At 41.1% G+C, this 27,519-nt stretch overlaps 1 protein-coding gene across 1 annotated transcript in view; it reads left to right on the top strand.

Moving 5' to 3' along the window:
- The window catches only part of DZANK1 (double zinc ribbon and ankyrin repeat domains 1), a 38,804-nt gene extending 12,779 nt beyond the window's left edge, over positions 1-26,025 (top strand). Inside the window, exons 3-21 of the mRNA XM_063443690.1 lie at positions 415-568; positions 1,850-1,967; positions 2,577-2,673; positions 3,412-3,536; positions 4,917-5,002; positions 6,424-6,541; positions 7,410-7,523; positions 8,095-8,187; positions 9,396-9,518; positions 9,608-9,775; positions 10,231-10,450; positions 13,221-13,324; positions 14,022-14,096; positions 14,326-14,419; positions 17,819-17,916; positions 23,659-23,739; positions 24,164-24,291; positions 24,949-25,023; positions 25,537-26,025. Of these exons, the coding sequence (XP_063299760.1) occupies positions 415-568; positions 1,850-1,967; positions 2,577-2,673; positions 3,412-3,536; positions 4,917-5,002; positions 6,424-6,541; positions 7,410-7,523; positions 8,095-8,187; positions 9,396-9,518; positions 9,608-9,775; positions 10,231-10,450; positions 13,221-13,324; positions 14,022-14,096; positions 14,326-14,419; positions 17,819-17,916; positions 23,659-23,739; positions 24,164-24,291; positions 24,949-25,023; positions 25,537-25,702 (2,237 nt within the window). The 3' untranslated portion in view covers positions 25,703-26,025. The remainder of the gene's footprint in view (positions 1-414; positions 569-1,849; positions 1,968-2,576; positions 2,674-3,411; positions 3,537-4,916; positions 5,003-6,423; positions 6,542-7,409; positions 7,524-8,094; positions 8,188-9,395; positions 9,519-9,607; positions 9,776-10,230; positions 10,451-13,220; positions 13,325-14,021; positions 14,097-14,325; positions 14,420-17,818; positions 17,917-23,658; positions 23,740-24,163; positions 24,292-24,948; positions 25,024-25,536) is intronic.
- The last annotated feature ends 1,494 nt before the right edge of the window (positions 26,026-27,519 follow it).

The raw sequence follows: 27,519 nt of genomic DNA on the forward strand, positions 1-27,519 counted from the left end.
TGGCTGTATATCAGACAGCCACTAGAGGGACTTCCGTGTTCTTAGAACACGAAAAGTGTTTTAAACATGCTATGCATGAGGACTTCCAGCGTCTCCGGAATCCCCATAGGAAAGCAAAGAATAATGCTTTCCTATGGGGAGGTCTATTGCGCGCGTGGAGCATGGGCGGAGCCTGACCCAGCGCCGAGGGACACTGGAGATTCCCTTTAAGCTTATTGTTCCTTAATCCGTATTTTGTACATATTTTGGTGTTTACGGCAGCACCACTACTGAGAAATGCATGTTTTGGGCGTACCCCTTAATTCCCTTTTTTCTGAAACAATTGTTACTGTAATATTAATTCAGCCCTTAATTTAACCAGTTTAGTAGATAAAACTATATAGACCTGTTGATGTTTAGATGTATGATTTTCAGATTCCCGAGATGTCACAATATTCTATACATTGGATGGGAGCAAACCTGATTTATATAAGAAAATCGGCTTTGGAGAAAATGCTACTTTGAAGTACAAAGGGCCATTTACTTTGCCTGATGGTAAAATAACAGTGAAGGCATTAGCTGCTACTAGGTAAGTCACTATTATATTTTTTATGTAGAAGTTTTAATAAGTATGTAAAGTGTCAGCATAAGTTTGTAATTTGTATTTGATTTGAGAGTACTAAAGAATGCAGGGCATGCTATTGAAGCAAAGCCAAAGAAGCACGCTTTTTTTATTTTTATTGTAAAAAAAGTACCTGCCAGATGCACTGTCATCCATATATATATAAGCTTGTTATTCACCTCGGGCACAACTGAGTGATAGTAAACATGGGGCCAGTGAGGTCGAAATGTCCTGGTCCTACATCAGCTGCCCCTTTTTGTATTTTTGTGGATAGGAATAAATGACTATTCACTAACTTTGCTCTTGATGTCATTAATAATTTTTTTTTGTTATTTCTGTTAATAAAGAAGCAAGGGAAAAGAAACAAGTTTAGTAGTCCATTGTATTATTTTGCAACTGAATTGCAAGCCACTGTCACGTAATATTGGGTTTTAATGGGGAACTGTCACTTCTCCGGAATTAACACAATTGTATAAAACACTGAAAACCACCTCTAACTTTTTGTCATGAAATGCTCTGTTTTCTTTAAAAATGATATTATAGATTTGGCAATTGATATCATAATCCGATTCAGACTAGACAAGATCAGGATAAACATTGCAAGTGAAGAGGAAAAATAAAAATATGGTTTTAAAACTCGTTTTCTTTGTGCTGACTGCCAGGTTCAAAGAACAGGACATATAACAATAATTGGAAGGGAGTAAAGATGGATAAAGCAATGTAAATTCCTACAGAAAATGTTATTTTTAACATTTCACTAATACACATTTAATAAATATAGGAATACGTAAACATAATATAAAACATATTGGGAAATATCTGTTCCCCTTTAAGCTTCATATGTTGTGAGGGAGAGTAGCAAGAGGGATAAGGAGACCAATCCTTCCCCCATTCCCCTACAGCTATTATTTGAAAAGTTTGAGCTGGTAACTATTTATTTTTAACCTGCAGTTCTACATATGGACACAGGGATACACTGGTAAATCACTCATTTAATTTACTAGATGATTTTTGTACAGCCCTTTTTAGTGACTATTAGAGGTCTGTGTTTGCTGAGTTTATCAATGTGTGTTGGAATAGAATGTGCATTACCCATGCTCCCAGTCCGTTTTGACATTCTTATTGGCTGAATCTAGCCGTCCTTATTAAGATTTCCCCACAGCCTCATAAATGTACATGATACTTTGCAAGGGTGTTCCTGGGTGAAGATAAGCTGAAATGTGTCACTGTCCTGTTTTCCTTCCCCAGGGATGGCAGAGAAAGTGGGACTGTAACAAAAATATTCATGGTGGAGTTTGTGCCACCCATTATAGAATCATCAGATGAAGACAATGATGAAAACTTCCTGAAGGATCTCTCTAAACAGGTAGTGTAAATAGTAACATGGGTCATTGTGTCCCAATCCAAGGTATATAGCATCCAAACAATGGCCTGGATAAGCTTTTAACATGATTCCCCCCCCCCCCCCAATATATTAAAATATAAAAAAAATATTAATATTAAATCATTTTAGAAGTTTATCAAAAATTATCAAATCATTTGAAAAGCCTTGATGTATTAAAATATTAAATCAAGGACAATACTAGTTTAAATGCATCCAAACTAAGATTACTTTAAAGAAAGCAGTATAATCTGTTGATATAAGAAAAAAAGTGACATAAGAGTTTGTTTCTTACTGCTGAGGGTCTCATTGACGTAACATCATTAATAGTAGGAGCTGACTAAGTCATACATTTATGTATGTTTTTAAAGATGCCTAAATCATAGTTTTTCAAATTGTATTTTTTACAATAGTTTTCTTTTTCAACAAAGTAAAAAAAACAGTAGATGACAAAAGAACAATTACTTATTAATGTAATGGTAAACTAACAGATTTTTTTCCCCTTCACTTGTAACTGTAATTGTCTGTGAGCAATCTTGCATTCTTAGAAACACAGTATATAGTTATGATCCAACATGTCTTTGTTTTGTTTAGGATTTTGGAATAAGCTTAACTTCTACAAAAACAAAAAAGAAAACTAGACCATCCGAGAGAACGTCTGTTTGGGATGAGACTGTGCAAACTATGAAAGGTAGATTGTATCAAATCCTCACATAGGGGCATGCTTCTATACTAGTATGACGTAACATAGTATCGCTTTACATAAGCATTGTATTGCAAACTATCTAAGAAAGCTGGTTCACGCATAATACCCTCTCTGCCACTGCTATGAATTAATTAAAAAAACGTTGTGATATAAATTTCCATGCAAAGTACTCCCTTCCAATGCTTTGATACCAGTCCCTTTAAAAACTCACTAGATTTAGCACTAGTGTCAGATTAGTAATGATACCAAAATGGTAACCAGCACAGTGCCCTATGCCCTACATGAAGTGACCGCCACAAATTCCTACTTTACGATAATAATGATAACATCTGCTTTGACAGTGTGCAGGATAGTAGTAAAAGAAGTCCATTGGCTTGGAGGAAAGGGCCCAGTAGTAGGGGAGGGCTGACCTGGGCGTTTATATGCAGAGTAATGGAAGATATGCAACACCGGGTCTACACTGCTAGTGTACATCAAAGCATCACCAGTAATTAAGGCAGTTTGCTCTCAGATATTTATATTGTGAATTTGTACCCCCATTGCCCAGCTGGCCTTGGAGGGAATATGGGAATGAAATGCCTTCACAAAATGCAAAAAACTGAATTTAGAGGTACAAACAAATGATTACTATATTTTTTCTCCTCTACCTCTTATTGCAGACATATTTTATGGTATTTGCTCAAAACAGTCTGTTTGTTGTAACTTTTTTGCACATATTTTCAGATTCTGAGATAGATGGAAGAAACAGTCATAGATCTTTCAAGGAACCACGTTTCATGAATAGCCGCTTAGGAAAACCAAATCCTGGAGAAGAGCCTGTGTCCTCACTACAGACCCAGAGATCTCAGGTACCATGTAACCAAAATGCCATAGACATTTATTCGTTGGTGTAAGGGTAGAGGGAATTTATTATGCCATGGACTTGTAACAGCAAAACTGTGAAATATCATAATTTAATAAATGTACCATTATCTAAATTAAAGCAACCACATGTGTCTCAATTAAAGTCTTACTCTGAATTCCAGCTGGAATACCAAGATTAGCACAAACATAGAGAGAAGAAGGTATAAAAATAAAACAACAGTCTCTCCGGCATCAAGCGCATGGAGAGGCAGCCATGTTAGATGCAATAGTGTCTAATAGAACCAAATTCCTGTGTTTTGCATAGAATTCAGAATTATCAGAATTTTTTTACATGTCGGATTTATTTTCAAATGTCCATCCAACCTGTGGGCACATGCAAGGTGTGTTATATATTAAGGAAACAGTGCAATATTTGATACAATCTTCACAATAAAATTACAATTAAATAGGTCCAGGTACCAATATATATTCCAATTTGTGAAACAATTTATTATATGTAAAATTAAAACTCATATGGTAACATTATACATACAGTAATTGTGCTGTAAGTAAGCGCAACATGCATGTTGTGGCCCTCTGTGAAATATTTGAAAATGTATTGATACCTGGACCTATTTAATTGTCATGTTATTGTGAAGATTTTATCACATACTGCACTGTTTCCCTAAATGGAAACTATAGGCTAGGAATACAAAATTGTGTCCCTCTCGCATGTGCACCCCCTCACCCCCCTCCTCAGTGTGCTGGATAAGGCTCCGCATCTGCTCCTCCTCCAACATCGGGGACCTAGTGCTCATGTGCGGCGATCGCATTAGGAGAGCCCCATAGGAAAGCATTGCTGCAATGCTTTCCTATCAGATATTAGCTGAAGCTGGAAGTCATCATGCAGAGCGTGAGGACATCCAGCATTAGTGAGGCGACCAAAAGTTACCTAATGACCCGGAAATGCTTCAAATGGCTCCACAAGAGATGGAGCTAACCCTGCAATGTAATTATTGCCGTTTATAAAGAACTGCAAAAATTAGAATTACAGGGATACACTAGCAGGGTCAATGAGCTGAAGTGTTCTGGGTGCCTATAGTGTCTATAGTGTCCCTTTTAATAAATAGACTCCTTGTAGGTGTGGCTAGTGCTGTACAAACAGAAAGAAGTTGATTTAATTTCTGAACAGCAGTGAATTGAGCAGTGAGACTGCAGAGGCATGATCTATACACCAAACCTCCGTCACTACGCTAAAGTTGTTTTGTTGACTATAGTGTCCCTTTAAGCTAAAGTTGTGTTGGTGTTTAGAATATTCTTTTAAATTAATAGCAGTCTCACAGGAAATGGTTTGTTAATTCACAGCCGTAATCTTGTTATTTTAGATGAATGGCTTTACAGAACCTATTGTTGCAAAGAGTCTAACCAGCACCCAAGCCATGAGAATCCTGAAGGAAACCGATTTCCTCAAGTAAGTACTCTCTGTGTGTGGGGTGTTAGTTGGAAACAATGTGAGTGTATCAATGCATGTTAATTAGCCAGTTACTAGATATGCTAACAAATAAAGATATTTTCAATACAATACAGATCGTCTGTGTTCTCTGTCTTCCTGATGGTTACTTGATCCTTTTAATCATTTCCTTTTTTTCTGGCTGTATTTTCACTCTCCATGTTCTTTTCTTTTAATTAATATTTTAATTCACTAAACAAACAGTGACTTGCGATGAGTTGCAATTTACTTTAAAAAAACAGGAAAGGTACCATGCAGACATTTAGGCAGCATTAATGGATAACATAACTGTGAAAATACAGAAATAGACAATCCGGATAACATGTCAAAAATCATGAGAGGAGGAAAGGCAGTCTGAAGCTGTCAGCTGGCAATCAAAATACTTTATAGGCAAATCAACAAGGTCTTGGATAATCCGTTAAACAAATATGCAGTCAACCCAAGCACCAATACTGTAATGCTGTCTAGTAATACATAGGTAGCAGCAGCAGTAGATATAACTACGTATAAAAGCAGGGGAGGGAGCAGAAGAGAATAATCGATACAGAATGGACACTGAGAACCAGAGAAAGACTTCCCCCTGGTGGCTACAAAGTTAACTGCACAGCCAACAAGCAACCTGGACACATGTTCATTATTATTATTATCACCATTGTTGACTGGACGTCAGTGAATATTGTACATAAGGGCACTTAAGGCAGCACCCCACCTGTTTTTATGTGGGGAAAGTTTTATTTGCAATAGTTCATAAACACGAAGATTCTTTTTCTGAAGGGGAGGGTGGTAAACCACAAAATATGGGGACAAAATAGTGTCTCTAATCATGTAATAGTTTTCCGTTCTGCAAGGCTACACATTGGTAGCTTTTTGGAGAAGCTTACTTGGAGCATTTAGGCAGATCAGAAAAACAATATTGTTTGCTATATTCTTTTATTATAGATTCTTCATTATTGTTTGCTATATTCTTCAAATATCACCAGCCACCACTACTGGAATTCATAAGAATGTCTTACTTTCACGCTCCAAATATTTAATTCTAACTAAATTTTAAAGCTACTGACTGTGATAAGGACTAGCTTATTGGTTTTTATTCAGATATTCGATTTGTGTCACTCTATCTCCCCCTATAATGCAAGCTCGTTTGAGCATGGCCCTCAAGACTCTCTGTTCCTGTGTGTACAACCTGTCTTGTTGCAAATACTGTCTGTTAGTCCACCTATTCTATAGCGCTGTGGAATTTGTTGGCACTTTCTAAATAATAATAGTAATAAAGTTTTAAAAGCTAAAACAACATTATGCATGTGTAATAAACATATGACAGACTAATAAGGCTATCTACCTGGGTTGCATGAATACGTTTCTTACAGCTGAATTCATTTCAGGTGTGCTCACTGCCTAGCCTCTCGGCCTTCTGACCCATTTGCTCGCTTCTGTCAGGAATGTGGCGCTCCTGTCCCACCAGTGCCTGGACGGCGTCTGCCACCTCCCGAGGGAGCTCAGGTGAACAAACCAACTTCTGTCTTTACATTTCTTCTGTTTACATACTCAAAGATACTTTGGATGACCAGGCATTTTTCAACCTACCTGTGTGGCATTGGGGTATTTTATTATGTTGTTGCATTTGTATTTTAATGATGTTTTATTTTTTTTCCCTTTTTTTCTTTAAAGGATCATGACTGTGTCAGGAAAACAACCTCGTTTTTCTGACACTGTCATCTTTGGGGGACCCTCACCCTCAGAGTCCCCCTCCTGTGGCGCTGAAGGGGTAAAAACCCCTTTAGCAGCTTACCTTAATCCAGCGCTGGGCTCCCTCGGCGCTGGTGACCTCTCCTCCCCCGCCGACGTCAGCTCCCGAGTGGAGCGGAATGCGCATGTGCGGCAAGAGCTGTGCCCACATTCTATCAGTCCATAGGAAAGCATTTCTCAATGCTTTCCTATGGACGTTCTGTACGCTGGATGCGAATTTCGCATCCAGTGTTGCAGAAGCGCCTCTAGCGGCTGACAGGAAGACAGCCACTAGAGGTTGGATTAACCCTGCTATGTAAACATAACAGTTTCTCTGAAACTGGTAGGTTTACATGTGAAGGGTGAAACCTGAGGGACCTGGCACCCAGACCACTGAAGTGGCACCCAGAGCTGAAGTGTTCTGGGTGACTATAGTGTCCCTTTAAGAAAACCACATTCGAACAGTTTTTTATTAAAAGAGTGGAAACAAAATAATATAAAGATGCAGAATAATGGTTGACTGACCATTTCGATAGGTTACTGAGGAATTTTTATTTTTGGGAATCATTTTTACAAATCACAGTATATATTCTACTCAGAGTATGTTCTTACTAATGTCTTTGTTATGGTGTCATCTTTCCAGATGGGTTTGTGTGTGGAGTGCAGGAGTATGGTCCCAATGAACACACCTTCCTGCATTGTGTGTGAAGCACCCCTGTCTGCACAAATGCAACCACAAGCCAGTATCAATTTAAAGGTAAACCATTTACTAAGCCATGTGCTATAAAGGAAACTAAAAGATTAACTGAGCATATGAAATTATTGGATACCCTGAATAATATAACAGTAGAAAATGACCAATTATTTCACTTAAAGAGAATGTAATTCAACATAAGTTAATTTTCTATGTAAGAAAAGAACATATAGAGAAATTGAAATATCCATATTAACCATTTAGAATTTGACCACATTGTTGTGTACTTCAGGAAGTTTACTTTACTCGCAGGTCGCAGGTTGGGTGCTGCCGTTAGTCCGTTAGTTTCCTCCTTTTTGTTTGTACTTTCTTTTTTTTTTTTTCATTAATCCTCATTTTTACATTTCTATTGTGATTAGTGCAAGAATTAGTTCAAATCTGCTGCAGTGGTTATGGGGCTTGGAGTGTTCCGTTAAACTTGCTGAACATGTTGTTCACAGACAGCTGCCATACTTACGTTGCAGATAAGATTTTAGCAATAATTAAAATATTTAATAAATCATTTTACAAATGTAAAAAAGAAATTCACTGTGAACACCAATATGAATATAACCTTGCATATTTTTTTTTAAAGGACAAAGCAATTTGCCGATTTTGTGGAACTGGAAATCCTATCAATCTAAAGCACTGTGTGACATGTGAGGCTAAACTACCAGTCACTCAAACGGTACACCTTCCCCATTCTTTATTATTGCTCCTGTAACTTGGTCAAGAATAAACTTGGTTTGTTGGGAATGCATACAGACTGCAGATTGAGTTATCATATACACAGATAAGCAATTTCTTCACACCTGGTCACCTATTTTATTTGTGAAAGATCTAATGGGCACACAATCTTTAAAGAACCTAGTGTTTAAAGAAGAGACTAATGGTCACAAAGTGTGTTTCCAAATTTCTCGACAAAGAGTGGGTTAAAGTATAACAGTGTAGGAGTAGCATGTTGTCTCTTCATTTTTTATAAATTAGTAACTTTCATATCCACTGTGTTTCTAGACATCATCTAGATTTAGCTCTAAGATATAGATGTTATAAATTATCCATCACAATGTATAGCAAGATATAGTGTTGGCTGCAGGGCTGCAACTACATTGGAACAATTCATTGATATGTTGGATATCACCAATATCTTCTATTAAAAGGAACTGCTCCATTTTCTTTTAAAATGTGTATGAAAGCTTTCGGAAATGACATTACAATCCAGTTCAGTCCAGGCACATTCAAGGCACATTCAAGGCACACAATGCAAATTGAGTAGAGAACAAAAACGTGTTTCAGTTTTTTTCTCTTCCATTTAGTATGTTCAATGACAGAAAAGGTCTTCATTTATAACAGTGATTGTTAGGGAGCCAGGATGGAAGTGTCTAGTTCCAGGGCACATGTGTGGATATATATATATATATTTTTTTTTCATAATTCTTTCTTTTATTGAGGCATGTGATTTATACGGTACAGCAAATGATAAAGGTAGTATAACAAGAAAACACAGCATAAAGAGCTCAACATAAGATGGCATAGAGTAATGCACCTGCACAGATCAGCCTCTTTTTTTTGGTCATTTTTAAATTTAATTTTATTATTTAGACTTTAAAAAACATTTGCTTAAACAGAATATTAGGAATCCTTGAAATTGACAGTTCTTGTTTAATGTGCTACTCTCCTTATTTACCTAATTGGTGTGCCCGTTCTCCAAATATATAACTGCATGCAAGCCCTGCCTTCTGAGGAAATATATGACAAAGCAGTTCTGCTGACTTCTCTGGGATATGTAGACATGCTCAGCAATACTCTGCTAGTCTTCCAGTACCTACAGAGGAGAGCCTTCCAATTGTCTTTTTACACTAAATAATTATATTGTATCTGATTTACTTATGGTAGCCTATATACAGTGGGGAGTCTGCACCGCCTTTACCAAACCAGCAGGGGAAGATGCAGTCTTGTTCCAAGTGTGGCCGCGTGAATCTTTGTGATGCCCGGTTTTGTGATTGGTGTGGAGCAAAGGTACTGTAATTTCATTATGTATGAGAAAGAAGATGGAATGTAGATTGTAGAAGCCTATTGATCTAATATTTATGTTTTATGTTCTTTAGCCTGGCCTCTCTGTGCATTATCTTACTTGTTCGAAGTGCAGTGCTAGCAACCATCCCTATGCCCACTTCTGTTCCTCTTGTGGAGTTTATCTAGAACCTCCAGCAAGATATTCATCCCAGAACGGCAGGGTGCTAAGCAGCAGAGAGCTCATAGCATCATTTACTGGGGTAAGTAACTGTGTGCATGAAATTATTGATAATCAACTCTATCAATTCATAATAGAACAAAATAAATGTGCTCTACATTTAAACTCTCAAACACTCATATTGACAGTAAGCATGATACGGCCATATTATATTCTTCTAAGACAGTGGTACCCCCCTACCAGTCCAGGATTTAGGGATTACCCTGTTGTGTTTAAAGTGTTGTTTTTTTGTTTTGTTTTCTAAAGACACAACTGGGTAATCCCCTAAATCCTTGACTGTTAGGGTGTCTGTGCTTTCAACATTTCAGCCACTCGCTGCACAGTTTTACACTACACACATTTTTAGACTAACATTAGTCATTCTGTGATTTCTGGACTGGGTATATTATTGATTGGTGACATGAGTATCACAGTTGTCTGTCTTTAAAAAAACTAAAAAACTTTTTATATTAATTGGTACAAGTTTTATATTGACAGGAGGGGGGAAATCATACGTCCTGGCAACCCATCACTCTCTCATTGCCAAAGGGAAGGCTTGAATCTGAAAACATTGACAAAGGGACCCAGACAGTCGGATTATTTTACCCTTCTAGCAAACTAATAGAAAAAAAGGAAATTGAATTGTTATCAGAGAAAGAAAAAAAGGAGAAGATGAGTGATAGGAAGCCACTGGTGACAGCCATTAGTCCTGGCAGAGGTGAGGGCAAAATTAGAATATTAGAGAATCACACCCTATAGACAACTTGGAATGATATCATACAAAGTACAGTCTTCTGATATATTTAAAACAACATCGCCAGCATCTTTCAGCGAAAAACAAAAGTTCTAGCAATCCTTCATGACAAGTAAGCCCGACATTTTGTTATTCAGACTCTTCATGAAAGCATTGTTAGTACAACTGAGTGTTTTTTTGTTTTTTTTTAAATTCTTTATTTTTTGTGTGCAAGATTTCACAAAACGGGTCGTGATGCCACAATAACAGTCACAAGCACAGTGTCTACATACATTTCACATATGGCATATAGAAGATCTGCATAATTTTTATATTACATTAGAGAATTACGCATTTGGTGCTCCAGCTGTTTTCACCACTAGTATCATCAGTTTATGCAATAGGAGCATAAATACAAGCAAGACTAAGAATTACAGTTTGCTTCACTGGAGTTAGCATGACATAAAGTTAGACGTTTGCTGGCTATAATCATCTGAGTGTTTGGTCTCTGATAAGTCGTTTGGTCTAATTAGTTAAACTCTAGCTTGGTCCACCTCGGGCGCCACCATGGAGCACGTGGTGTTTCGTGGGGTTAGTTGCTGTCGCTCCCTGAGTCAGGTCTGGGGTCTACGTAGTTAATAATGGGGGTATTTGTCAGGGCTTGTGTGCGGTATCTTTGTCTGCAGTGGCATGTTTATAACAGAAGTTGTCATGTTGTGCTTTTATGGGTTGCTTCACCTACTGGTTATGCTGGCTGGATGTCAGGTAAGTCAGAGTGTGTGTGATTCATGTGTTATCGATGGTGTGAGTATTTCTAAAGGCTGTAGTGATATGTGTTGGATCATGTAAGGTGTAACAATGGCCTTAATAAAGTTGCTAAGCTCATGGTCGAAAACATTAAAACAGTGTGAAAGTAAGTAGAAGGAGACAGCAGATTAGCATTACTTAACAGACTGAGAGTTCATGTTGCGGCACGGAAAGCTGTGCTCGGGTGAAGTTCTTGGGTCTCAGTCCTCAGAGTGGTCCGTGTTCATCCGACGCCCGCTCTGTGGTGCCACTGGGGTTGCGTGTATGCCGCTCGGGCCGGGAAGCGCAAGCCCATTGTTCTTTGTGTGTCGCTTGGGGAGTGAGTCCCGGTGGCCTCCTGGCATGTGTGGGGTACCTTGTCTGCTCTGTCTCGCCAGACCCTTCTTGAAGCCCATGTGGGGTGTTTGCAGTTCCTGGTGGTCTCGCTGTGGGGCTGCGCTGTTCCCTGCTGTGGGTGCCCGTGGATTTTCTTCTGGGTGTGGTAAGTGGTCGGGATTGGGTAGGGACGGTTGGTACCTCGGTACTCTCGTGGGGTCGTCCCTGTGGCTGCAGGTGCCCGGGTTGGGCCTGTGCTAGATTTGTGTTGAGGTGTTCGCCTACCAATCCTCCGCCGTTGTTTAGTGCTATGTCCCGCCAGTGCAGCTTTCTGTTGCTGAGGGCTTTTAGGTGGGTGGCTTGAGCTGGGCGGGCGAGTGTCGCTTTGTTGTAGTAGTTTCTGTTCCCGCCTGTCTCTGTCCTTCTCCCTCTCCGTGAAGGCTGTTTGCGGGGCCATACGCTTTTCTAGTGTTGCCCAGAAGCGTTGGAAGCTCTTTTCGATCCGCGTGAGTATACACTCCAACGCTGAGCAGCAGTCTCCGCCATGTGGCGTGGGTGTAGGAGGTGGTTTAGGCCCCTCCGCCATCTTGTAATGGACTCCGCTTAAAGTGGAGGAGCTGCGCCGGGAGACCAGTGGCTTTGGAGGTGAGGTTTCGCTTATTGGGACTGGGATAACCCCCACCGGTCCTAAGGGGGGAGGGGGAGCACAATACTTCGGGTGCTGCTTGCTTTGGTGAGCTGGGAGAGTGGCCGCCTCTCCCCTGCTCTGCATTGTGTAGGCCCCAGGTCTCTGGTCCGGTGACCCAGCAGGCGATCTGGGTATGCAAGGTGTCCTCCCGTTCCCCATCGTTTGTATTGCAAGGTGAGGTAAGTTGGGGTTCAGGAATCAATAGTTTTTTGTCGAAAATTGGATCCAGGCTCAGGAGCTCACATATAGTGTGTCTGTTCAGCTCCCCGGTCAGGCCCCACCCCCCCACAACTGTGAGTGTTTTAACTCAGATTTGGTAAAATAAATAAATCTAGATCTAAATACATGTGGGATGATATGTCTCCCTACTAAGGTTTGTGCTATGTCCTCTCTTCAGATGTACTTGGACATGTCTGACACTTACTGAATACCTGTGAGAGCAAATCCTCATTAAAATCAAGTGTGGTGGAAAGTGTTAAAGGGAGACTCCAAGCACCAATACAACTTTAAACATACATATATTCCTAACAGTGTAGTGCGGAAGTGGTTAGCTGGTTAGGTTATAGGCCCCCTTTCTGTGCAGTTAAAGGTTTACTACTAACCTGACTGCAGGCAGTAATATAAACTGCAAGTACTACTAGATAAAACTTCTAATAAACAGACGTTTATTTCTTGAACATATGTATTTAGGTTAACATAGCAGATCTGGAAAAGTTCTGCATCCCAACTATAGTCACATCAGTCCTAGTTTAGCCTAAATTTTGATATTTGGTTTCAGATCACTTTAATTCATTGCTTAGTCAGTGCAAAACTCCAATGAAGACATCCAGTGAATGCGAAAATAGTGCATATGAGTGTGATATGAGATCAGTCCTTGTAGAGTTTAAATTCAGATTGTTCTAAAGATATATTCGCTGTTGTAATAAGAAATCGCTTATTTCACAGGGTATTGGAGACAGCAACTGGACCATATCTGTGCTCACCTTCGCTGCTACACACAGAATAACTCTGAATTTAAGGCTTTGATCGGACAGCCCCGGATGGGAAGGGTGAGGAAGATGGCATTGTATATATTAGGCCAATGTGCAGCCAATAGAATCTGGTGTTTCTTTAATGCTCTCTCTTGGTTGCACATATTGGTAGTTATGGCAACGTCTATTAATGGAATAACCCTGTTTCTTTGGTTATTGCTCAACTTGTAGAGCATTGTACCAGAAATGCTCTTTATTCCTAACCAACATCGTTTTAAATAAGAAAAGTAATGTAATTATAAAGACCTTTGATTTTCTAATAGCCAGTTATGAACACAAGAATAACATTACATTGTAAAAGTAAAGCTTGTCATTTAGAAATAGATGAATAGATGTAGCAGGGTTGAATCAGATACTCTTCTGCTTGTTTTCTATTGGTTTAACTCTTTGTCTTAGTATAATAAATTAGAGGAAAGAGTTTGTGAAACAAGCTCAACCAATAGCAGACGGGGTGTAATAAATGTTGGGTCTGACTTCACTTTGCAATCCTATGGGTGCCTTAGTACAAGTAAAAACATTCAGCAGCACATCAGACTTATACCCAGAATTAGAAGGCTTAACCCCTTAAGGACCAAACTTCTGGAATAAAAGGGAATCATGACATGTCACACATGTTGTGTGTCCTTAAGGGGTTAACAAAGCTTGTGATTGACTTAATATAGCACTTTATGAACACAGAATGCCTTTTTTCAGCATGATTTTTATTTTACTGCAGATTATTTCAGCTACCATGCATGAAGATGGTTATGAAGTCAGTCTGAGGTTGAATTATGTTTTGGTAACGGATAAGGTAGGTATCCTCTGCTGCAACAGAGTATTTTCCTATGTAGTTCATTCGTAAGTGTACAGTATGCTATGTGTGGATATAACTAACAAAACATGGCAAATGTTAAAATGTAATGCTGTTTATATAGCACCAAGGAGATCTTAAACTGCTGAAATGTATTTATAAATATGCAGAGCGTTCTAACTGAGTAATTTCTGACTAATACAATACCTGCTGCTTTCTGGATTTTAAGAATGTCCTTACTGGAAAGCCGATGAAGTTCTCTGGAAATCACTTCCTGAGTTCAGTCACAGAAGGGAGAGATGAAGACACCCAATCTAGCATTGGTGAGTTTTACAAAGTACCTCAAAATAATACACAAACATATGCCTGATCTACAATACAAGATGCCCTAACATTTTGTAATCTTTTTATCTTGTTTCTTTCAATATTGAATTGTCTACAATGTGAAACCAGTTGCTATGTTGTAAATGTTGTTGTCTATATAACCGTTTAATTTACAGGGTTATTCACTAAAGTGTGAGGTGTCGGGAATTCAAAGTAAATTTTAAATTCTAGGCCAAATACAAAAGCTGCGTTTTTAGATAAAAAGCAACAAGCTCGAGCCGGAGCGGTCGCCATCTCGCAACGCTCCGATCCCGAACTTGATTAAACTGCCGATTTTCGGGGGACTCACCCCATTTTCGTGCCCGAAAACACCGGCCCGACCTAAGGGGCCCGCCAAGAGGCAATCTATGCCATTCCTACACTCCGCAAAAGCAAAACGCCAAAAACGGAGATCCGGGGCCTACAGACCCCACACAGGCCTGGACCTGTCAGCACTACTCCACGGCCTTGAGCCCCTTGACGACTCCGACACAGAGGTTTACCTGCCCGACCCGCCACCTACCCAGACACCAACAATGGGGCGCCGGACGCAGAGGCTGAGTCAAGAGACACCATCGGGATCCAGAGACATTGGGACCATGCTCCAGCGGCAGCCATTAACAAAAATGGCGGCAACAGAGCCTGAGGCCGGTGCGGAGGGAAAACAGCCTGTCACCGCTCCTGTCCAGGTACTTCACCCTGCGTGTGACACGGAGGGATCAGCTGCGGTCACGCAACGCGACTTTCGCAACCTGGTCGCTGAAATAAAGGGCCTATTAGCGGCCGATGTGGCAGGGATAAAGGCCGACTTACAAGCAGTGACAGACAGGGTGGCAGTGTCAGAGGGCGACATCACCGACCTCCGTAGGGATCTGTCGGCCCTATCGGACACGGTCCTATCCATGCACACGACTCAACAAGCCCTGGCACTCCACTTCACAGCCCTAGACGACAGGTCACGGCGCAACCACCTAAAAATAAGGGGCATACCAGACCAGATCACTCCTGATGAACTCCCGCATTATCTGCGGAGGCTGGTGGCCTCGGTGCTCCCACCAAGCCAGGCAAAGAAGTTTTCCCTGGATGGAACCTACCGCTTGCCTATACCGGGTAATGCCCGGGCGTCACTGACCCGAGACGTCATCGTCCGCTGCTCCACCGCGCAAGATAAATAAACCCTGCTGACAGCACTACGGGGCAAGACCCCACTCACATTTGAAGGCGCCACACTCTCCTTCTATCAAGATCTTACCAGGTCAACTCTGCAGTGGAGAAGATCTCTGAATCCTGTTACCAGCCAGCTTCGAACGGCGGGCATTGAATATCACTGGAGATCACCTAGGTTCCTTGTTGTATCACACGATGGGACAATACATAAAATATCTACTCCCGCAGAAGCACCACAATTCCTACGGAAACTGGGCTTATTGGCTCCGAAGTCAACCCCTGCACAACGCTCAAACCTGCAGACACGGGACCCACAGAGAGATGTCCCCCCCACTACAGGGAAGCCTCAGACCCCCTCGCCGGGGACCTGAACATAGCAGACATCGCAAGTCACGAAGAAGCAGTACGAACTCTTTGTGATTAATGTAACACCGCACACAGTTTTTTCCTGTTTCCCTTGCCAGTTTGTTTCCCATAACTCGGACTATAGTAGGCCCGTAACTACCCTCCTTGCCCACACCAGACCAGTTAGCTCAAAGGAGCATGCACACCCTTAGTGAGATACTCCGGCTCTCAGATGCTAGAGTGCACACCCACGTATAGTGGAGCGCACTCCCACTCCAATAACTTCCCCGCTCCCCCCCCCGTTGCCCCCTAGGTTAGGGGTATATTTAGAAGACAGCTGAACCACTCTTAGGATCTTTCATCACAAACCCGTGGACACATATTATAATGCTGATCTCCCTCAGCTATTATTTACTCATGTTACAATGTCAATGACTGGTTGTTACTTGTTACTTTTATGACCCGATTGTCAATCCAAGACATATTTTGTCTCAAGTAATGTATTTTGCACCCTACCCTTCTTTATTTCTGTATCCAACCAAACGCTGACATAACAAAAAAAAAAACCTTCAATAAAAATTGATTGACAAAAAGCAACAAAATAAATTTGTACATAGATCTAATGATGCTTCATCCCATGTACTTTTGTTCCCACAGAACACCTCCCAAGTAGTGTTATGTCTAGACAAGCCGATTAGTATAATATACGTGGGATACAGGCGTTGAACCTAAAATATAATAAAACAGAACATAATACAGTGTAATACAGTTGATAAATATATAATACCCCTGCTAAAGATTGCACTCGCGGGATTTGAAGTTAAATACGCTCTAATGGTGCCTCCCCTGATATTTGGGGGGCTGGTATCTCCCTCTCAGGATCAGGTGTCACCCAGTTTCAGGAACCATACAGGACTCCAACAGGTGGATCAGTAGAAAAAAATATTTATTGATCACAATTTAAAAGTAGTGATTAATAAGCAATTTTGCTTTAATGGGACCTCCTCAGAGACCAATATTCAATAAAAACAATCACAATAATAATGCTCCCAAAAAAGCAGCTCTTGGCAATGTTCTCCTGGGAAACATCGGATTTAATATAATTGTATGGTCAAGTAGGATTTTGTATGTGTTAAAGCAAGGTACTACAGCTTATAGTAATTGTTCTGGTGTCTGTAGCATGTCCTGCAGGCATTTTTAATGTAAATACTGCATTTTCAAAGAAAAAAAATTATTTACATTACTGCCTAGGAACACCTCTAGTGGTAGTCACTCAGATGGCCACTAGAGGTGCTTCCTGGGCCGGTGCAGCTATAACGTTAAGCATCTCCATCTGCATTCAGAGCATCTGAGGTTATGCTGATTGGTGCATCTCACTGTTTTTTGCAGCACATGTGCGTTAGCCTCCCAATGCTTTTCTATAGGCAAGCATTGGATTGGCTATGATCATCAAAATTGATTATCTTAGCCAAGGAGGCAGAGCTTGGGCAGCTGCAAGGAGATGTGTGAAGCGCTGGAAATAAGGAAAGTAAACAACCTTTTTCACCGAGTGGAGTTTTGGGGGGGGGGGGGGAGGCAAGGGGAGCCGAACATCCAATTGGTGTTTTGCCATCTATAGTGTCATGAATACACTTTTTTTTTATTCCTGACACTATAGTATATCTTCAAAGAAAGTTTATTTCTCATTTATACCTTGGTTCAGTGTTAACATACAAATAGCACAACTAACAGAACATATTTAATAAACTATAGGAACTTGGTGATAATTGGATAAATATAGATTTGATTAAATAATATTTTGTTGACACTGGCAGCAATCAATATAAAGATTATTTGTCTTTTTACAGCAAGTGAGGATGGTCAAAGTGCCAGAAGCAGCAATGGAAAATCAAAACGCACAAAGAAAAAAAACAGAAAGCCGTTGCAGAAAGAGGACAGACTTTCCGTACGTAAAATATATTTTTTTAAAAAGTAAACATTATTTGTAGATTTGAGTAAACACGTGCTACTTAAAGGTAATAGCCGAGCTGGAAAAAAAGGATCTATTTTGGATAGAAAATTGTATTTCGGTGTCTTGACAAAGGCCGGGTTAATTATATAAATTTGCTATTTCATGATGAAAAGTCATGATTTTATAAAGACATGGCGAGTATTGCTCTACCCTTCCTTTACTGTCTACCAATAGTGGCAAATACCAATCACAAAAAAAAAGAAGCTAATAATATGACCCCAGCCAGGGGCAGAGCCTAACTGTTAAAGTGGACGGTCGCATGGCCGCCGAACTCCAGACCACAAAAGCGAAAATTAACCGCTCTCGGCGCTCGGAAATGAGCCAAATCCAACCCAGGGAGACCCCAAGACTCCCCCGGGCCCCATGGGTTGGAAAACAAAAAAACAAAAGCCTGATAAGCCCCGGCTGGGCATGAACATCGGTGAGCTATGACAGCAGGCCCACGATGCCTCTGGCTCCAAGATGGCATCCCTCCACGGTGGCTGCTCCGATTTTTATGACTGGACGTCAGATGAAGCAGAGAGGGAATTCTTACTGGGCCCGACGCTGCCACCTCCAGCCCGGATGGAGCCCTCACACCGGTGACTATGGAGGCCATAGGTGAGCTCATGGCGGATCTCCTTAAAGAATATCTCGGCCGACGTGGCCACAATCCGGGACGACCTGCGGAGCTTAACTGGCCGGCTAGGGGCTGTAGAAGGCACATTCAGCACCCACACACGCCAGATAACAGAGCTACAAAAAAGCAGTTCAAGAACTGCGGCGGCAGAATTTACTTTGTGAACAACAATTTGCCACGCAGGAAGACAAACGTCGCCAGAAGAACCTGAAAGTCATAGGTGTCGCCGAGACCATCCATATGGCTGAGTTGCCACACTTCACCAGGCTGCTCCTCACAGCATTACTAAATCCCAAAGCGGTCACACTGGATGGAATATTCCACATACCGAGACCAGCCAAGGCGCCACCCTCTGCTCCTGGGGACTTGGTTATTCAGTTCCAGAGCCAAAGAGACAAAACCGGAGTCTACGCAGCCGCCAGAGGTCAACCAACATACCAGAAATGGCCCTGACATTCTATTCGGATCTCTTAGCAGGTACACTGGCGTGCAGACAATTTACCTCTCTCCTGCAAGCGCAACACATCAGGTACCGCTGGGGCCCAGCTCACGCTTTGCTTGTCACCAAAGAAGATGCATCGCATGTCATACACAATATGCAGCAGGCCATGAAGGTTCTGAGACTGTTGGAAGCCCCCATACCCACTTGACTCATGTGTGCCATCAGCGAGGCACATGCGCAACCCTGGCTGGGTTGCACCAAGAGCTCCAGAATTCACGCCACGACAGAAAACGGCATAATCCTATGCCGCAGCCACGACCTGAACCCGGGCCGGGTTATACAGGAAGTTTGCCGGGATGCTCTCTCACTATACATAGACTATTCTATAAGTTCCGCTCGAACTTTGAGACTTTACTTTTTACTTTAAATGTTTTCTCAATAGACCAATACCACTGACGTGTACGCCCAGGCTATGGCCCAGACCTACCCAACAGTCAGCCAACCACGACCCCCCCTCTGCACCTCAGGGTAATTCAGGCGCATACCACAGGACAACAGTTTAGGTTAGCAAGGGGCAAGTAAAACCCCCTCTCATCCCTCCACTCAGAGGATGTAACTGCCATACCTCGTCTAGCTTACCCTCCCTGCTTAGCGCATTAACGGTTATTATTACTTTGTATTTTATCAGTTTAATCATTATTTTTGTTGAATCATACACAAAGGTACACGCATATAACAGATTAGGTGATCCTAGTGAAGCGTTTAACCCCAAGGCCGACGAAGCTGATCAGTCACCTTCACTATTATCACTCCACTTATTATAAAATGTACACCGAAACCCATGCCAAACAGTCTTTATATGTTTACATAGCGCTGACATCTGCTATTGTGGTATTATGAGCTGTTTTGTAAAGTATTACCTATGCGCAAATAAAATAAAGAATTTTAAAAAATTAAAATAATAATATGACCTCAGCCAATCCCCATTCAGGTCCCAGCATACCCATAAGCACCACTCCCATACCTTCCTCTTTCTTTGGCAATGAACAATAACTGCACACAACAAACAAACAAGGTAAGTATGAACAGTCAAGGACACACGGTCCAACACGAGTGGCTTCATTCAGGAAACAATCCTATCACAGGCTGTAGAAACCGGAAACATGGCCAACAAGATATAGGAAAGTCTCCAAACCTAAGCCAAATGCATCAAAACTGGACACAAGGCTGGAGCTGAGAGAAAAGCCGGGTATGACACCAACATAATCTCAGTCTTAAAGTGCGTTTGCAATTTTAAAATACCACCCCATCGGGAGTGAAGGAGTTTGGTTGACAGCTGACACAAGGAAAGATCTGGGTTAGATGGCGAAGACCCGAAAATTGAAAGCAGGCCAAATATCAATATAGCCATAGGAGTATAAACCACCCAACATCAGTGCCCAAAGGGATGGAGGGAAACAGAGTCCCCAGAGATTGTATAGGAGCTAAGAAGAACAGAAGGGGAATATGTAGTAGCAAAACAATAAAGTACAAATTGAACGTACGCAACTCCAACAGACAATTTAAGTAACTATGGCAGAGACGAGACATAGAGCTACATAGAGGTCTTGTCTGTGGAGCAGCACAGCAAGAGTAAGGTCTGGGGGTGGTACTTATGGTTAGGACCTGAATGGGGATTAGCTGGGATTACTCTATATATTTTAGTGTTGTGCACGCATTAACAACATGCTTGGATAGCCACGACGGCCCTAACAATCTCATTAGCAATAAAATATAACAACAGCATGGCATATTTAGTAACGGCACAATTTTAAAATGGTAAAACTAATTTGCATAGTATAACAACGTAGAGTTAACGGTAATATGTGAAAAGGGCGGTTTCTGATCTGGCCGTAAGATTAGTTTTAGCATAAGTGCTCGTGATCTAGAGTAAGCGTGTAAATGGAGGCATGTCGCGCGCTTGTGTGTTGCGTGTGTCGAGGTCTAGTGGGGACCATGGCCTCCAAGGGAGTGAGTCAGTATGCCTTTGTTGCGGGGGTACAGTGAAACCCTACTTATAGGCCATGTGGGTGTCTATAAGGCAATGTAGAAGGAAGGGGCTAATGTATAGCCTAGATTGCCATAGGCAATTCAAGTTAACAGAGGATACTGATGTGTAACCTGGTGTGGTATTTAAACAGCTCCTTGGTAATAGTCACGTTGTGAGGTAGTCTAAAATGGAGCTGGGGGGGGGGGGGGGGAGTGTGTAGTGAAATGAAAGGAGCCAGCGTGTCCGGGTTATGCCCGGTTTCGGCGGAAGGTGGCCACCTGGTAACGGTTCTGCTTCGTGTGTGCAGGAAACCCTGGATTATACATCATTATAGGCCTGTGTGGGTGAAATAACATGCAGCTTATATTAGTATGAATAGAAAGGAGAACATAAAAAAACTGAAAACGGCAAAGTAAAAACAGCAGTCCTGGTGGTCTTTATCCCAGGTGCGCCCCTGGAAGCTGGAATAAATGGGACAATATTGGTTGGATCCCATGTAGTAGTAGTCGAGGAGGTTAGGAGTCCCATAGCTGCCAGGACAGTGTCCATCTCCGCGATTTCTGCCGCTTTATATTCCTTGCCCTGGTATTGTATGAGGAGTATGTGCGATGGATCCCAACTGTACGCCACTCCTTTGGCTGTTAATGTCGCTGTAAGTGGTCAAAGAGACTTTCGCCAGGGTTGTGCGTGAAAGATCAGAGTAGAACGATAAGTCCATGTCTTCAAAGCGGTAGGGGTTCTTCCCCTTGATGGCTCCCGTAAAAGCAGCCTTATCTTGCTTATTTTGAAATTTGTTCAAATTTCACCTGTTGCAGAGCTTGCGAGTTGTGGTGGCTTGGGCAGACGGAATATGCCATCCAGCTGCATCCCTTTAGCTTGCTTAGTGGACAGGAGGGCCGCAAAAAGCCTTCTCAGTAGATGGGAAAGTTCAGCTGGGGATACAGTGTCTGAGAGGCCTCTTATTTTGATGTGCTTTCACCTCCTTTTGTCTTCCATAGCTGCTAGTTGGTGGGTGAGTGTAGTGTGAGCTGCTGAAAGGTCTTTGACCTGGTTCTGGAGCTCTATCATTTGTGCTGTTTGTGTCTGAGTGGTTTGCTCCACTGCCAAGAGGTGATCTGTGAACCCCCTAACATCCTCCTTTACCTGGGAGATCTCTGTGGAGAGCGACTTGCGCAGGTCGTAGAGGAGAGAAGTGAGGATCTCTATGGTGACTGGGAGGCCCGCCGTCGGTTGTGTGGGTTTGGAGGGCCCCTTGTAGCCCAGCGCCTCAGGGCAGTGAAGGGATGTGTCGTCCGAGCTATCAGAGTATTCCTCGAGGTCAGCTGCCATGTTGGGTCCCGTCGCGCCATGCGGCCTCCTCAGCAGGTCGCCTATATCTGCCGTGTACCGCAGGCAATCTGGACGCGGCTTTTTCGTTTTTCTCCCCATCAGTGGAGGGGTGTTAGCAGGCTATCTGCATGGTGATGGGGTGCCTTGTGAGGCTAAATTTTGGCCTTTTAGGGCTGTGATCGTCGGGGCGCAGTGGACATGCAATGTTTCGTGCCAAGAGCTGGCTCCGCCCTCCATTAGTTATATTTTCATATTGAAAAAAATACTTTTTAAAAGTTTATCCAACAAAATTAAAGGCTTTGAAAAGCTTAAATTAATAAAATTAAATCGAGGCCCTATTTTGAGCTTCAATTTTCGATTTGGGTTTAATTTGCTAAAATATCAGTTTAGTAAATAATCCTGAGAGACTTGTTGTGAAGGCTATATTCCTTTCTCATTGTCAGTCCACCATGCTTAAATGGGAATTTTCTATCAGTGAGGGCCCAGTTATCGGCCTATTCTGATCAAACAGATCAAATAGAACATTGCGATCAAAGTAAGTTCTACACACATCCATCAAAGTTATTCACTAAAGTGAGAATTGAAAGAGAATTTCAATTTAAGGTCAAAATATCCAGACTAGAAAAAAACTCTCTCAGCTGTGCTTTCAGTTCCGCTACTCTGGCCTTAAATTTTAAATTCACTTTGAGTTCTAACTTTAGTAACTAATTCTGTATCTGAATAAGCATAGATAAACTTGTTCATTCAGCCCTGTCCAGGTCTCATCATGGAGGAAGCCTTCTATGAGATGCATGTACACAAGGCTTAAAGAGATGCAAATCCTGACTCCCTGCATGTGTGTCCAGGCTTATTACACAATGCTGATCTCTGCATGGAGCCCTGGGATAGTCACTGTATGTTATCTCCCAGGGAGAGCCTGTCACAATCTGACTCCGGAAAGGAGAGGTGACATCCTCACTCATTATTATTATTATTATTATTATTATTATTGCCATTTATATAGCTCCAACAGATTCCGCAGCGCTTTACAATATTATGAGAGGGGGGATTTAACTATAAATAGGACAATTACAAGAAAACTTACAGGAACGATAGGTTGAAGAGGACCCTGCTCAAACGAGATTACAGTCTATAGATGCTGCAATCACCGTGCAGAATGGTCATCTAGCACTGTGATTGTGTTGGTTATTGTTCGTATACTAAAAGATTTAGATCATTTTGCAGAGCTAACAGTTAAAATGTGTGTTCTTTTCATAGCCTGAAGATCGAAAGCTCCTCAAGGAAGTTGGCCCAAAGGGAGAAGGGGACATTTCAAATGTGGAAGAGCTCTTAGATGAGGTATATCAAAATACAATTGAATGGTGTGATCAAAGAAAAGTAGCAATAATAAATGGGGTCTCAAAATAACAGTACAAGCCAGGGCTTATAGTTTCCCATTGCCTCTAGCTATTGGCGATTGAAAACTTAGCGGGTGAGTAAAAATTCAACCCCTGATGGGTATGCAATTTACTCTCCAGGCTCGTATTGGGAAGTCATTTTTAAAGCCTGGCTTGTAGCATTGGACTTGAAAGTTTAAGCCATGGTATGGGGGCTGGTTGTTTTATTGCCATTCACAGTTTTGTTGGCCTGTTTTAATATTTAGCAGCACAATATATTAATCTTGAAATAATTTACTCACAACTGAAGGTTCTACTGCGTAGTTAGAAACAACTATAGTATTGCCAGTAAATAACTTATCTGTAAGATTATCTTTTTTTTACAGGGTGCTGATCCTAATTGTACCAATAATGAGGATCGTCCTGTGCTGACAGTGGCAGTCCTCAACGATCATCACAAAGTAATACCGGTCCTTGTACAGAAAGGGGCTGACATTGACCAGCAATCTGGGCCGTAAGTACTTGCAATGCTGTGGGTAATATATTTCTTGGTGGGTTGATGATCTTATGAGCCATCTTTTCAATCAGTGGATCAGCATGGTTATTGCCTTCATATCATTATGTGCATAATGTACATTTGTCAGTCCTTTCTCTAGTTAGAGAAAAACAATTCTGAGAGGGACAGGGCAGAGTCTCCTCCCAGAAGTGACAGATTTAAAGATCCCTATGGTTAAAAATTCCAAGGAGTAGGCTGCGTAGGCATATATCGCTTCCCTGGCAAATTCCATGCGTCTTTGTATAATACTGCAATTTGACCCATTGTTTTGACTGCTGTCTACCCATTGTTGATGGACAGATTTGATCACCTAGCAGATTAGCTTTCATCACACAGATTTATTCACCAAACCTTAGATTGTAGTGGATACGAATTGCAGAATGTAGGCAAAAACAGCCAACCTCTTTCTGTAGCTGAGTTGAAGAATCTTTCCAAAGCAGATATCTTGGCCTATATTTTAATTTCAATTCATAACGATTGTGAGTTTAGTGAGTAAACCCCTTAGTCAAGATACCAGAACAAATATTCTAAATCATTTACAGGAATGTGTTTGCATTACATTCGTCCTTTGTATCAGGTGTGTGATTTTGTTTTTCCTGATTTAACCTGTTACAGACACAACAATACAGCCCTACATGAGTCGGTCATGCTTGGTTTGGTTGGGAAGAGATGTACAGAGGTTCTACTGGGGTAAGGAGAAACCTGTTTCTGTAACGTACTGTGTGTGCCATAATATGCTGTTATCTTAACAAATCCCCCTCCACTCGGGTAATTTAGGAGAATGTACATGAAGGGTTATTCACTAAACTGTGAATTGTCTTGAATTAAAAAAATAAATAAAATGTGCTAAAATAGACAAATTGAAACATTTTAGATATGTATAACTGCAGTCCAGTTATCACCACTTGATGGGATAAATCCATTTTTTCCCCCCACTAAACTGACTGCAGTGGGTTGACTTTCCAAAATGCAACAAATAATTAACCAAGTCACTGGAGGATGCAGGTGGCTGTGAATGGCGCATGTCGAATATCTTTGACCACGGTCATTTTCTCTTGACTTGTATTGCCATTTTGATATCTATTTTGTTTCTAACATTATTAATTCTCTTATTAGCTATCCAACTTGTTCATTGTTTTTTTTCACTACTTGATATTCCTGTATTCCACTTGCTTATTGCTGAAATCTGAATTTCTTGTCCAGGTGCAATGCAAGTATAAAAAAGAAAAATGACAAAGGTCTGACTGCGCACGACCTGGCTCTGAAATCTGGAAATGATGAAATTTCTTCTCTGTTCGCATCCAAACTCGGACAAGGCATGTTGGACAAGCTAATCAAGCCAAAGGGCATCAGCCTAGATGTCTTTTAATACAGAGCCATTACTTAACAATGCTTAATATGCGTGGGGTATGACAATTAAATGAGCCTTTAATTGAAAAGGAGTATGGGCTAAGCATTTTTGTGATTTTTTTTTTTTTTTCTCTCTGTCACTTGAATCAAAAAGTATAGCTAACATTAGCCACTGTATAGAAATCTTTATTTGGCAGTTCTCCGGGTAAATGACACTCCAGATCGTAGGGTTTTTAATACCATTTTGTGGTCAAGATGCAGAATGCCAGGGTTGTGTATGGGAACTTTCTCCATTATTTGCATTGCATGTCATGAATAAGATTATCTGAGTGAGAGCAGTATAAAGTGCTAAGGGGATGGAATTAACCTAGTTTTTGTTTTTTTACATTGTATAAATAGAAGATACGGAGGACACTACAGTATCCCTGCGGCCTGCAGTTAACATCACTATACACTGACAGATCTAAGCATCAAAATCACCGTTATAGCTAGTTATGGAGCTCTAGCTGTGTGTCTGATCACCTATAGTGATCAAACAGTGGTCATCATGCACCATCTCATGATCACACCTTCAGCATGATCATGGAATAGAATGATCAGGACCTCCTCAGAAGCTATGAGACTATCTATCCAATTGCTCCAGCAGTGTCAGAAGGGTACTGGGGCTATTGAATATTAGAAAGGGGCAGCAGGAATTACAAATGTTAGCCACGTTTTGTTTCATTACTGGAATGTGACAGCACTCACTTTGAGAGCTTATTGCATCTGTGTGTTGATTGGACCACCAAAGCATGGTGATTGTCAGGCACGTGCCGTCTCCTCAGTACTTTTGTATATGAGAGGTATTGGATTGTACTGATGGTCTTGCAGAAGGCACATTAGGCTGCAGAGGGTTGTCTCAGTGCTGGATTACAGAAATATTTAATAGCAAATAAAATGGAATTACTCAATTGAATTGGCTCCATTGATCCGCTACAGTGAGCTCTAACCAAACCAGGAATAATAACATCTAGCCAATCATTAATATTGACGTTTATGTAGTGCCAGGTTATTACATTACAAAGGGGTACATGTAACAATAAATGTGACCATTACAAATTGTTACAGGAGCAATAGGTTGAAGAGGACTTTTACAAACGGAATTACTTTTTTTTTACAGCATTCTAACATTGTCTGATAATCAGTCAATTTTAAAGCTAAACTGGAAACAAACACTGTTGGCAAGATGGCTACTAAAGGGCCAAACTATTGTTTTTTTGGGGGGGTTTGTATTTTTTTATGAAACGAGAGAGGGGTGCAGAAACCAATGGCATGTTCTCCACTTTTAGAATTATGTCCCAAACAATTAATTTTCTCATAATTATCTCACCAGTCTGCCAAAAACAGAAAGGCTAGGGTATACATGATTGAGATACTAGTATAAATAAAAAGGTTAAAAAAAAAAAAAAAAATTAAGAAAAAAAGGCCTAGCAGTAAATAAAAGGTTTAAATGGTGGGGCGGGGGGTGCAGAAGCAGTCAGTTTAAAATAACCTTATCAGGCAGTACAGAAAGTTTGAGACAGAACCCATTCAGATAGAGTGCCCTGATGGATAGAATAGATTAGTTGACCTTAACCCTCCAGCCAATGATCTGTAACTGCTCATTTCCTAGTTCTTCAAGAAGCAGCTCCAGTAATTGTTAGGGAACAGCCTGTTGAATGGGTGTATGAGGATTAAAACAGAAACTCTTGATCAGGTTACAGTGTGTTTAGAGGTTTGTCTTCCGTTTCAATACCACTAGCTTTTATTAGTCAATAGATTTATTATGTAATATAGATTTAGAGCTGCACTTACTTC

This window comes from Pelobates fuscus, chromosome 2 (genome assembly GCF_036172605.1).
Source record: "Pelobates fuscus isolate aPelFus1 chromosome 2, aPelFus1.pri, whole genome shotgun sequence".
NCBI classification, from domain to species: Eukaryota; Metazoa; Chordata; class Amphibia; order Anura; family Pelobatidae; genus Pelobates; species Pelobates fuscus.